Here is a 14,112-nt window from a genome sequence, read left to right on the forward strand (position 1 = left end):
TTTCTCATCTTTCTACATTTGTAAAAACTTTATTAAGGTGTTGCGACCATGCCATTTAACTGATTGTCCTGCTTTGGCATCATGCACGTTATAGCGTCCGTGTTTTGTTGCTTCTACCTTTTTTTCTAGACCCCTGCTATGTTTGACATACATTGTTTTTCGTTGCGATGGTCAGAAATAAAAACAAATCTGAATTTCTGAACTGACACTGATGTCCACTGCATTTTCATGAAAACCTGGATCACTTAAGTTGCCAGGATTGCCAGATATTAAAACCTAAACATGCACATTTTTGAAAATCGGCAGCTTCATACCAAATTGGTAACCCTGCCTGACCGAGGCCTCTAAAAATGCTCCTCCTCAATGAAATAACTACGAATTAGGCAAAAATCTTAATCATGATACAATTTTTACATAAAAAGTTATATTATACTTTTAAAAAAAGTAGCCCAATTGGGCGCCGTCCGAAAAAGAGCGCCCAACGCGAATTTTTGGCGCCTGGAGAAATCAAAAGTAGGCCAACTGGGCGTAAAAGCGCCCAATCTGGCAACCCTAGATGCAACCTAATTCGTACCATGAACAATTCGTACCGTCAGTTCGTACCTTGAAAAGATCAAAAGAAAAAATTAAAATAGCTGAAGTCGCTGATCGCAGTTTCCGCAAACATTTTAAAATTTTCCGCAAGCAAACAAAAACTCTCAGGATCATTACCAGAAATTTTAAAATGTTTGTGGATACTCCGATCAACCCTAACCCTTTTAAAATGTTTGCGGAAAAACAGAAACTGCGATCAACGATGTTCTATGTTTTTTCTCGATCTTTTCCGTGTGTTTGTTTGCGGATACCAATACTCCGATACCCTAACCCTTTTAAAATGTTTGCGGAAACTGCGATCAGCGACTTCGGCTTTTATTAATTTTTTCTTTCGATCTGTTCAAGGTACAAACTGACGGTACGAATTAGGAAAAAACAATCCCGATTTTTTTCCCAGGATTGAGTCAAATTTTTCCACAATTTTCTCAAAACAAGAAACCACAGTTCTCACTTTTACCACCAGATGGTAGGTATGTAATCCTTAGAGAAAACGTGCTGTTAAATTTGTAGTTTAAATTGAACTCAGAGAAACGGTAGGCTATGTCAGTGTGATTTTTTAAGCGAATGCATAATTAAAAATAACCCTTAAGTTTTTATGCAAATAGGCTACAACCCAAGTTGCCTTCGCAAATCTTCCAAAATACCTTTCTACAAAGACGTCTTGGTGATTGTCAATAGCCTACGATACGTTGCGCAATCACTGGTAGAGTGAACATACATATCTACTGGTGGTGATTGAAATGAAGTGGCAGAATCGATGCGATATTGAGGGGACCAACCTGAAGACTGAAACACGGTGTCGCTATTCTATCCCCATGCACTCGACTTTCATCACCATTAAGTTATAACAATTCTCCTGCCACGTGACTATTTGGCGGCATAGTTTGACAATGAAGTGAGGACACCTTTCAGCTGCCTAGCCGAGAGAGCCATGGCTCGACATTCGAATGAAAGCCGGTTCGACACCGCTCAAGAGCATGTGCTGCGTGTTTGGCAAGACACATACAGGCATGCTTGAAGGTGGACACGAAGATTGGCTTTTCTGTCTTCCCGTCCATTTAATCTAAATCTTCCATCACTAAATGTGAGCCTGGATACGACAAAACACTTTGAGTCGGCATTTATTGCACGAGCGTTGGAGAATTATGGTGATCGCACTGTGAGGCAACAAACGACACAATAAATAACAAAAACAAACCTAGAGACAATGAAGCCGACACACGCCACCAAGTGTTCGTCACATGGAAATTATGTGATTTGTGGCAAATCCGCAAAATGATTTTCAGTAAAAGCAAAAAGTACAACAGCTGTCACAATCACATGAGATCTCGAGCCACCTCTCTTATTTGAGCGCAAAATGCAACTGAATTGTAGAAGCATCATCTGAATAACTTACATCGTTGACACTGATGCGACAACCACTGCCATCGAGCATGTGGGATAACTGTGGTGACATCAATGCAATGCTAAAATATGTTGCAGAAGTACTGAGATGCAACGCGGAAAAATGTTAAATCTTGTGGATTCCATTTTACGATAGCTGTGGAAATGACTAAGATTGATTGTTTGTGTGTTGACATGGTTTCTGAAAACAAACTGTGAGGAAAAATAGCCCCACTTAACGGATATATAACAATGAAGATACATTATTATTTACAAGAGATGAATGGAAAGTAAAACTAGAACGTGGAATGCATGCCAACAGATAAGCTTTCCTTTCTATTGTTGCAATTACAAAGGTTATCACAACACAGCTCGTAAGATACAGCTGCTGACAAGAAAACGTTATAAATGTTGTACTGGGGCGAGAGGGGGTAGTAAAGCACCTGGGGTCATAAACAACATGATATTTCACGAGCTTGCAGAGCACGTGCGTCTGTGTGGGTGAGGAAGCTCTCAAACAAAACGTCGACGATGCAGACGAGAAAATCTTAAACAAGCAACTACACAACACGATCTCTCTGGTACTTGATGATTTGTGTGTTAAACACAAGATAAATATCACATAAACAACCATGCTAGGGCATAAATTAAACTGCCTTAAATCAACATCTGTAGATATTGAATGATGAGGACACACGTACGTGTCGAAAACGTTTGAGTTTATTTTATTTAATTATGTTATATTTTGTGTGAAATAAAGTATGCTAAACCCGCTAAAGTTACTATGTTTTATTTCTCTATATTGAATGAATATTACACAAAAACAGATTTGCTGGTGGTCCCACCAACAGCAGCACAAAGAAATCATAGCATTTATGACTTGGCTTTGAATGAAAGACAAGTCGTAGCATCAAACACGTGTTAAATGAGATGAAAGCGCCTCCATGGGCGGAATTGAGCGCAACACCTCAGCTCTGTCTATTGCACCACACAGCTTCATGGAAGTTGCCGAAAGAACTTGGAAGTCTAAATAACCAGCAGCTTAGAAGGTTGAATGGAAACACGATACATTAATACAACGTTGCACGACGAAAAGCACTTATTCACTCTGACCACAGCAAAAGCTGCTGACTCATCAATTTGATCGTTCTCACAAACGTTTCAAACCAGTTCAATAAAAAGAAAATCGTAACGTTGTTATGTTACTTAAGCGTATTTCTGACGTTGCGTCAACACAAATCGTGCAATTTTATCACAAATCTCACTGAAGCTGATGGGTACGGAGTTGCTTCTGCAACTTCCTTGCGCACGACACAAAAGAAACATCAATGCAACCGCGGATGAATATGGACTCTAATTTCAAAGAATAAATCACCACTCATCTCACACACCGCATCGTCACCATTGCGAAGGCCATCAATGAAGTGTTTGTGGCTCTATGTAAAAGCAATGTTTGATTGCACAAGACTGTTTGAATGCGCAATGCAGTAACGTAGTCCTGGCTCATTAAGTCCACCTCGGGACCGGACGATATTGGGCTTATTAAGCGGATGGGCCTACTAGCCATGGGGTTAATAAGCGGAGATTACTGTAAGATTCATGTTTACAATAAGCTACGGTTTGTAGACACAATATTTGTGACAGAAGATAAACGACAATTTAAAACATAAAATTCTTCAAAAATATAATAGTGTCTGTCTGCATGTCCTCATCATACCAGAGTGTGGAGTCGTTGTAACTACGTTCCTTTTAAATACACATTACACAACATCCTCACTTAAAATCTCACCAGGATGCCAGGCTAACTCTGATTTCACAGCAGGAGAAAAAGACAGAACAAGATACAAAAGTAACATAAGCATAAGCGAAGAGTGAATAGGTGTGAGAATGGGCAATTTCGGAATGCTGGCATGAGAAAATGTTAAGTTTTTTTTGTGCTAAAAGCAAATTATAATGTTGCGACGGTATCACGGCACTTACTACAAAATGTAGTTGAAATATAGCAATATACTCAATGTAACAGCAATGAATGCACTACGAGTCATACAACAGCAGTTCTGATCATTAAAATTTCAGCCACAGAACAAGTTGTAAAAAAAGATAGTCCTGAATTGACTCCAATAATTATCAACAAATGCAAAGAAGCAGAGCTTTGTCACCACAGAAAGTCTTGACTGGGAAGCGGTTTCATCTTGAGAGAGCCATCGGCCCCGCACGACAACAAGTGATCCTCTGTCACCATGACTTGAACGGTGCCAGAACCAAAGTTTTTAAACAGAGACGACCTCGGATGGGCGTATGTGCTCGTGTATAGGAGTTTGTGCGAGAGTGAGTCCCAAAGTCTGATGTCGCCATTTGAGGATCCGGTCACGTAGAATCGTTCATTGGGGTCGACGGCCAAGCACTTTATAGCAACATCATGTGCCGCATATTTGTGCAGCGGACCGTGAAGACAACGGTCATCAAACGTTATCACTTGCCCGTTCTTCCCTCCAACCAACAAAGTCCGATAGCGAGAGAGATATTTGATGCAAGAGGCTTCGGATTGCTCGTATGCAGAAAAGTCTGCAAAGACAGAAATAATTTGACAAAACAAACTTGACGCAAGTTGCCGACTCAACACAAAGTGACAATAATGCAAACACAGAGTGGCATAAAAGTTACTGTGCATTAACTTAGTAACATACTAACTACACTGCCCTTACTAAAACTTGGGTCTGCTACTATTCAGTGAGTCCGATTCGGTGAGTTCCTAACCTCTAACCCTAACCCCTAACCCTAAAACGGCAATGATAATTAGGCTACGGTACCCAATAATTAAAAAAAAATTGAAAAAACCCCCCGTTAAGGGATCGGACTTACCGAATCGGACTCACCAAATCGGACTCACCGAATCGGACTCACCGAAACGGGCCATTCCGCTAAAACTTCATATATGGCAGTAATCATCAACCTATACAAAGCAATGCAATAATTCTGACAACTCTTTCTCAGAGGGCGCCATGTGGTGTTTGGGCACACCCTAGGAAAAACCACAGCCAAATGAAAACCAAAAGACTCCCATAAAATTTTAAGCAATTTACCTTTCACCAAGATGTTCTTCCTGGGCATGAGGGTGTCCCAGACAGCAACGTTCTTTCCATTGACTGATGAGCCGGCAGTGGCAAGTACACTCGAAGAAGAGATAAAACAGAAATCATTGGCTTGCCGGTCATGGACCTGATGTCTGAGAAATGGTTTTCGTTTTGCACTCGCTTGCCACATAGTCAAGTAACCATCTGCATCCACAGAAGTGACTTTATTTCCCAACGTGCTGAAGTGAACGTTGCATATCTTCGATGATTGGGCAGGTTGCTGGAATTGATGGATATGCTGTTGGTGTCCCCACTCCCACATGCACACTGACCCATCTCGACAACCAGTCAGATAATATGGGAGAGTCGGATGGGCTTCCATTCTGCGTATGCCTGAGCAAGGTCGTTTCATTAAAATATTAGCACCTTGACCTGTTTGACTACTGCTGGTCCAAGGAATAGAAGATGAAGGGGAGAACACACCATGAGAGGTTCTAGTTATCCGCAAAGGAGCAGCAACAAACAAAAAGTCATCATCTTTGGAAGTGCTAGACACTTTTTCACTCAATGGTGTGGATTCATCCAGCCAAGTCCATGAATCTGAGGCAACGAGTTCTGATACATCGATTTCCTGGATGTCTTTTGCCGATGACAATGCAATGCAATTTGAATTGACGTTATTTACACAAAAAGCAGAAATAAGTTCGTGTTCTTTATGCAATATCTTGACAGGCTGATTGAATGACTTCTTTTCCGTCACACTAGAAACACTGGAGGGATTAGTTGTCTGAACAGCCACATCTTCCGTTTGATCAACCTCAGCACGGGAAACAGGCTTTTTGTCAAAAATGTATTTTATAAAAATTTCTTGGACACTTTCCTTCTTTACAAGACTCTGCCATAAACGACGGCAACCGTAGGCTTGCTTGGTACGTTCAGTGAATGGTGTGTTGTTTGGTTCCAACATGGTTTGGTAGCGAAGCATTGCGGGACGAGATGTGGGTGTAAATTCTGAATTGATGGAGGTAAGATCAGAGGATTGTAAATAATCCTCTGGAGGGCCATCAGCCTCATCCAAAACTGAAGCTAACTTTGCTTGCCATCCATGCAGTACTCGCAATACGGCAGAAAGAAATGGCGAATTCGTGTTGAGTTCAGCCAAATCAAATCCAGCCAATTGTATGAAAGTTTGAAAATTAGCTGCTGACATTTTCACAACAACGTATCGCATTATCTTCCAACTGTAAGAATCTGGATCGGTTTCTGGTTTGTTGGGTTCTATATTTTCATCAAATATCTCGTCACTCTCTTGATCTTCAGTTAAGGATGAAGCTTCAGAATCATCATCCTCCGCGTCTGAATCATAATCCGGCTCTCCCTCTCTAGTGGGGATTTGAAAAGGTTTTGTCAATAACCAATCCCATAGACCAATTTCAGGAGCAACAAACTTCTCTCTGTAAGACAAAGAATCCTGACCCATGGAAGAAGTAATGCTGCTGCTTTTCCTGTCTGTTGATCCACTTAACAGCTTGAAATTCATTCTTTCTCGTATTTTTGTAACATTTTTGGTAGCCAATTGCTTCAAATTTGAAGAAGACTTTACATACTTAATCGGAATTTTGACACCGCCACCAAAAACTGCATTCCACATTTTGCTATCCAAAGCATGAATTGTTAGTCTATGAAGTAGAGAAGTGTTGTGAGTCTGCAAACTGTGTATGAGAAGACTGAAAAATACAGCAATTGTTGACTCACAAAGCAAAACTAAAATTTTTGTTCTGTTATCTCCTGTTGCTTCACAGTTAAGCATTGACTGCAGTAAAGCTACACCAGGCCACTGTGACGGCAAAGTTGAGGAAGTTACATACGATGGGGTGCTTGTTTGCCCAGGCATTGGCGTATGAAACGAGGGAGCCGGCGAAGAACTGGCATTTTCTTCAAGACAACCATCAACAGATAATGTGTCAGCTTTTAGAAGTTGTGAGCGTGCACTTGGAGTACTGGTATCGCAAAGACTTTGATAAATACAGGTTGATAAAGCTGCAGATTGACTGCAAAGAATGGCACATTTCTGGGAAATATCATTCTGACTATGAGGGTGAGGAGGGTCCTCAAAGTGCAGCGTTGCTTGCAAAATATCTCTCGTAATGTGGCACAGGTAGGTGAGAGGATCAGCAACTACAGTTTTGCAAGATGCAATGCTCGAAGTCACAAGGGGAATGCTATCACTTGGAGAGGGCAAAGGTGATGCAAGGGAATGTGATGTATTTTTGTCTTGCAAGGATTCTTGTAACAGAAGCAAGAGCTCCATTCTCATTGTTGCAAGTGTACCATAAGCAGAATCATGCAGAATGCAATACGAGAGAAGAGTTCTTATAAAGTTGTGGTGGCAATGCAGCCATCTTCTTCTTGCTGCAAGCGCACTGCGCCGTATCTTCCAATCTTGGTTGTCAGCTAAAATCAATTCATGAAGTGATGGGGTTTGCGAAGTTCCGAGTTTAGTTCCCAGACTCCCAGCCAATGAATCATCAGTCTCGCTTGAAGAATCCACATCAGCTCTATTAATTTTCACATTTAATCCTTCACTACAACTTTCGCTATCATCCCATTCAAAAACCTGATGTAATACACTCGAAGCATTTTCAAGCCAAGTGTACAACTTTGATCTTAACTGGCCTCCATCAGTGTTGTAAGCGTTTGCAATAGCTTTAAGCTCTTGAACAAAAATTTGAAAGCATGCGGTCAATCGTAAATGCTGAGCAAACACGTCTTGCTTGAGTAGACGTTCTTCTGCACTGTCATCAATGTTTTCAGATGCAGGAGATTGTTTGTTTTCTTCCATTTTGACTGGAGTTGGTACATTCGAAGATGAAACCTCAAATTTTATCGTTGGTCTTGAGGCATCATCTGACTCTTCTTCATCTTCTTCTTCGCTCCAGTCCAGTTGTAACTCATCATCAATATCAAGTGCAACTGGTTGACTCCAATCTTCATCAACAACAGACTGGTGCGGTTTGTTTTCTTCTAATGTAGTTTCCCTTGTACTGAGATCTTTGCCCGGCATGCTTTCTTTTTCAGACTTCATGTTTTCAGAGTAGAATTTCGGAAGTTTAGATAAGCAATCAAGAGCAAGCACAGGGCAACCAGATTCTAAGTGAACAACTGCTGTTTGAAAGATCAAGTGTCGTTCTTGTTCGTTTGCATTCTCCAAAAAGACATTTCGATCAACCTGTTCAACAGAATTAGATTCTTTCCTCTGGGCTTGGTTCCTCAAGACAATTGGATGAACACGGAGAAAAATGTAGAAATTAAAAACATCGGAAATGTCTTCGTGCTGAATGTCATCAAGTAAAGTACTGAGAGCTCGATCATATTTTCCCAAAATCCAGTAGGCCATACTTCTTTCAAACGAATCAGTTTCCAGTTGCTTGGTACATCCGTTAGTAGATCCATCTGTGGCTTCACCAAGCACATATTCCGAGAGCAGTTGGTGGTAAGAAATGTCAGAACCCTCACGTAGTCTGACAATCAGAATAGCCAGTGGCAAGTCTTTTAATTTGTCAATGCAAACTTTAACTGCATCTTGCACTGAGCCAGAAAGGAGGAAAAACGCAGTTGCATGATGAAACCGTTGCTTTCCCATCAATGCAAAAGCATTTTTTAAAGCTGCCCGACGCCATCTTTCTTCAGAAAAGTTGTGCTGAAAAAACGTGTTCATCCTTGAATCTTTCACTGAACGAAACAATCCGCAAAGAACAGCCTTTTTGTTCAATGCCAAATAGTACAATGCAGCATCAAGTGGATCTTGTTTTTGTAAGAAAGCAGCCCTGGCAGTTTTTTCAACGAGTCGCCTTAGAAGCTGAGTTGATCGAATCCACCAAGCTGCTCCAAATGATCGAAGTTCTGGCCACTCTGGTGCACCTCTTTGAACACTTGGAAGTTGCGAAAGCATTTCTTCTTCAGTTTCTGAATGAAATGCCCAAGCAAAGTGGCATGTGCTGAGCCCTTGGTTAAACAAAGCTGATCGATTTGGGACAGGCAATGAATTAAGCAAGCAAAGGTGGTTGTGAACGGCCATAATAAAACGAAGCCCACATGTATCCAGAGCAGTTGCACCACTCCCAGAAACAGCATAACCTCTTTCATTGCCACTTAAACCCATTGCATTACAATTTTCACCATCAGCCATTTCCTGCTTAAAGTTAGATGCATTGGCCAAAGTATCAGCTAATGCCATGAGCTCCATCTGCTCTAAACTGGTCAGACCTGGGAGTTGGCTTCTAGTGAGAAAGTCATGAATTACATTGCAATGTTCCTTACCAAAATAATTTGGTTCAAACTGTGACAAGTCAATGTGTGCAGCAGCTTTTTTCTTGTGAACTGGCTTAAGCCCAAGAATCTCATCCAGTTCATCATCATGGTCTAGTGATCTCTCATCCTCAGCCAAAATATCATCTAAATTTGGTTCTTTATCTACATCCTGCATATTTTTTGCTTCAGGCTTTTTTCCAGAAGCCTTTTCACTGGAAAATGTGCTATTTACTTTGCCATTAAAGCCAACCAGTTTATGCAACGGAAAGGGAGTCACACGGTTTCCTGAACACAATTCTAGAAGGCTGGAAAGTTGATCACAAAACTGATATTTTTCCAAGCAAACAGAAACTTGTTGACAAGTGTTGTCATGTAAATCACCATTCATACAAACAGCAAGATGAATTAAGATTTCCCTCACAGCATCCAAATGTCCGCTGTTCATCAGCTCTGATAAAACAAGAGGATGATACTGCAGAAGAGATGGACAAACTTTTTCTGCAATTTCAGAAAGTCCTTTTGTTGAGACTGGACCGGAAATGGAAACCGCGCTATCATCTCCAGAAGATGGCAAACACTTTTGATAATGTTGTTGCGATGAAATCCATTGCGAAAAAACATGTATTTCGGTGTCAGTTGCAACGATTAAAATCCCATCACGAGCCCAAGAAACTGTTATTGGTGATGGCAATACCAGTCTGTTTGCAAACACATCATCATTGTGAATAAAATTCTTAGAAGTTTTTATATTTAATTCTGTAAGCTTAGTCCATCGCAAAAGTCTCCAGTGGTATTCACAATCCTGGTCATAATTCATTGTCGAATTCAACAAGTTACCCATTCCTTCAGTCGACTTGTGTCTGCTGGAAGTAAAAATCTTTTGTCGAGTATGAACATCCAAAGAGCTTTGGGTTGTTTGACGTGTCAGTTTGTCCAAAGCAGCAGATGCACCAGCTTTCATGTCTCTAGGAGCTAGAGAGTATATTTCAATATTTGCATCATAACCAATAGCTAAGAAGAAGGAGCCTTCTTCACGAGACAGCCACCCTAAATGCAAGTTTGATAGAGTCATCTCAGCCATGCTCTTTACAGATGGGAAATATTTTATTGTTCCCTGTGTCTTCCAGCAAGATCCCCCACTAGAGGCACATTCATATATTGTTACTACCAGCATCACTTCTCCATCGTTATGATTATCGTCCACGCACATGCATGCCAGCAAAGCATTACTGGCAGCTTTGACCAAAACAGGAATGCCAGAAACAGATATGTGATATGTATCACAGCCAAGAGCAGGATCATTCATGTTCTGTGCGTCCTTCCAAAGTTTCCAATCACAAGTCAAGATTTGATTATTTTCATCTTCACTAACCTTGCAATGCCAGAAATCAATATTTCCACCAGATGAAATTGTACAGAGATGATAAGGGGCAGATTGCAAATGCTCATCATGATCAGCAGTAAAAAAAACATTGAACTTTCCAGACCCAGAACAGGCATCTACTACATTGTAAGTAGGTGGGAGCTTCTGAGCTGACAACTTCAACACATTAACATCAACGTAAGAAAATGTAGGTGGCGTCTCAGTTAAAATTTCTTCCTCACTTTCGTCATCTGAAGAATCCATCATTTGTACTGTTGTTTTTCTTGTTCTATTTCCCTTCACATTTGCTAAGTTGGCAGAAAAGGTGACCTTCCAGGTATGAATATAGCTTCCATCATCTGATGTTTCAAGCATCACAACATAAAATTTTTTCAAGTATTTTGAAAAGAATTTCTTTGGTACTTCTTCAGTGCAATCTGAAAAAAGTGATTCACTGAAAGTTTCTAAAAATATTATTTTCCCCCAAGAGTGACCTTCATCTTTTGCAGTAAGTAAATGCAAGATACAACCTGGATGCACAGATGACTGTTGAGAAATTAACATTCGAGTGGACATGAAAGTAGAATCTGACATTGGAGTCATAACATCAGTTAATATCTGACTGGCGTCCACAACTGCTTGATATATTTGAAGCTGATTTTCGGTCAAAGCAATCAAGCTTGTACTCGGGGATTTATTTTCAATACCAAGAGACCAGTTTGGAAATAGCAAAGCAAACCAAGCAACCTCTGCAAACAAGTGGTCTTCTTGACAGCTCACCCTGGCTAACTCTGACAACCCACCACTGTAAGACAATGGACCAACGGGGTCTAATCTCCATAAGATAAGTTCACTTAGCTGTTTTGGGGAAGACGCCACTGTATGAGCGGCAGTTGATACAGATAGAGGCAAAACTGGGTGAGACAAAATGCCAGACATATGAAAGCAATGACCACAGAATCTTGAGCTGTGTGAAATACCAGTTATAGAAGAAAAATCATTTGCATCAGAGAAAGAAATCTGCCACAAATTCAAGCTTCCGTCATTATGCTTACTCAACAATTTGACATCTGAATATATGAGAGCTTCGTGAACTTCTTCATCATCAACAACCGATTGAAAGCTCATGCAACTGGCTGAATGCAACAGGTTCTGCTCACTAGATTGGTTCACAAATAAAATGAGACGTGGACACAAAGTTGCAGCATCACCACTTGAGAAAACCATTGGAATTCGAGACGAAAAACACACTTGCGGCTGTCGGATCAAGCCAGCCCTTTCCTCATCCAAATAGTCAACATGCCAAATCAAAAGGGAACCATCAGATGGGTGAATGGAAAAAAGAGCATCACGAGATTCTTGCCAGGTACATACCAATTTTTCAATCATTCCAGTAGAAAGTTCTGCATCTTTTCTTGAGGAATTGTTGTGGAAAAACTCAGCATTGTGAAAATCAACAGAAGCTGTATTTCTTTCCATTGTGTTTCTTCTTTCAGTTTCTCTCGGATCAAAAGAGCGATTCAAGTTAGATATGCCCCCATTACAGCTTACAAAATTATTGTATTGCAACAGAATTTGGTAAAATTTATTGTTCAACCAATGGACAGTAAAAACTGGGAAGTTTTCATCATATTGCAAATTCTGATTCGACTGCATGACAGCAATGGATGGGAGTATTGGTATGTCCGATAATGGATTGATAGTAGCAGCAATATGAAAGTGTCGAACTTTGGTGTGCCTTGATTTTCGGTATAGTGGATTCCAAAATGATGATTCGCTGTTATGAGATAACATTGGTGTGCTTGCAGCCTTCTTAAACTTGTCATTGGCACCTTTTCTTGTTTGTTTAGTGTCATGTTCTTGACAACTTTGAAACCGCATGAGTCGTGACACTGGTTGGTTGGTTTCAACCCAAATTCGACAAATTTGATCTCCTGAAGAACTTATTAAGACATTTGCAAACCGCTCCACACCTTCCAACAAAAAGTTCTTTCTCCATTCAAATCCAGTCACTGGTTGTGGATGCAAAAGGTAAGTAAAGGAAAAGTCAACTTTATCTGTTACAAAGGGTTGTGACAATACATTATGATGCTGGATTGGACCATTTGGAAAGTGACATGAATACCAGACTTTGATCATGCATTCTCCAAGTGCAACAGATGCAAAAACTTGATCATGAGACTTTGTAGGGGAAAATGATAACTGCACAGGATGTTCCTTGATTCCACTGCTCCATAAATGCTTCCATGACGATAATTGCATGTCATCCTCTTCAGGTTGTGTTGTGGCATTGTCATGCAATTGAAATGTGACTGATGTAGGACGATGCACATATGATGAAGCATACGACCACAAACTGATTACAGAACAACCAACTAGCATGTGATCTCCATCAGAATTCCACGAAAGAATCGTTGCATTACCACCATCAGGCTCAAGACTGAATGATGAATGCCTTTTCCATTTGTAAGAAAAGGTAGAAAAGTGAGCACAACGACTTGGTTTGTAAATCACAATTTCCTTTCCATAAGCAACTGCAATTTGGCCATTAGATTCTGAGCATGTGACAGCAGAAATCAGAAGGTTCTTATTTCCCGATATGATTTGAATTGGTTTTTGGTTTGAACTGGAAATAACTAAATCACACCCTGAACCATAGGCCCAGAATGTAAATTGACCAACTTGACCAACACTGTAGCAATGATTGCCAGCATTTGCTGACCCAGTCAAGATTTGGTGTTCTTGCATTTTCAAGCAAACATTATCACACTTTTATCATTGTTATACAATTGAATAGTTTAATTTCTATAGACAAAAAAATTGTCAAAAAAATAAATATAAAGATATATATAAAGTATGATATACTTTATATATAAAGTATGATATATATATGACTTAATACAACGAGCAAAACTGACCCAAGACCTGAAAAATGTGTGACTTGGTTACGGTATACATTTCTTCTATCAATAGTTGAGGCTGCACTGGTCAGAGGTATTGCTTGTAATGCTAGTGCAGCAAAATTAATTTTTTAAATGACTCAAGTTAATTCACTCGTCAGTGTAATAATATTGTCGAAATAAGTATGGTACACAACATTCTGTCGCAGCCAGTCAAACTGCAACACAAATATTTTGCTGTCAGTATTTTTTCTTGTTTTACCCCACCCCTAATGAGGAAAATGTAACAGATGCAACATTTGTCAATTGCATTGTCATGGCTGGTTGGAGCGTCCCTCAAAGCTGTCGAAGAACACTTTACGCTACCTTCAGGAAGCTTGTTTAACTAAGTTTCCCTATCCGTTCTAGCAGACTTGACACCATCACCAATTGTCTTTATGCTTTGTTTACTGAACTGGTATTAAAGATAGATTTTCATACCACCAAA

The 14,112-nt window shown here is 40.2% G+C and overlaps 1 protein-coding gene across 1 annotated transcript; it reads right to left on the reverse strand.

Annotated features, from left to right (window-relative positions):
* Positions 1–1,699: 1,699 nt before the first annotated feature.
* On the reverse strand, positions 1,700–13,473 carry LOC145776378 (dmX-like protein 1). The gene is made up of 2 exons (XM_082587776.1): positions 5,061–13,473; positions 1,700–4,542 (listed from the first exon to the last, which is right to left on the reverse strand). Exons 1-2 carry the CDS (start codon positions 13,471–13,473, stop codon positions 4,133–4,135), a joined length of 8,823 nt encoding a protein of 2,940 aa, XP_082443902.1. The 3' UTR covers positions 1,700–4,132.
* Positions 13,474–14,112: the final 639 nt, after the last annotated feature.

Source organism: Aplidium turbinatum, chromosome 8 (genome assembly GCF_918807975.1).
Source record: "Aplidium turbinatum chromosome 8, kaAplTurb1.1, whole genome shotgun sequence".
Taxonomy (NCBI): domain Eukaryota; kingdom Metazoa; phylum Chordata; class Ascidiacea; order Aplousobranchia; family Polyclinidae; genus Aplidium; species Aplidium turbinatum.

Bases quoted from the DNA above. Each gene is read 5' to 3' on its own strand.
- LOC145776378 (XM_082587776.1), bottom strand. From the start codon at position 13,473: ATGCAAGAACACCAAATCTTGACTGGGTCAGCAAATGCTGGCAATCAT. The intron at 4,543-5,060 runs GTAAATTGCTTA...CTGTCTTTGCAG, and splicing joins GAAGAACATCTTGGTGAAAG to ACTTTTCTGCATACGAGCAA.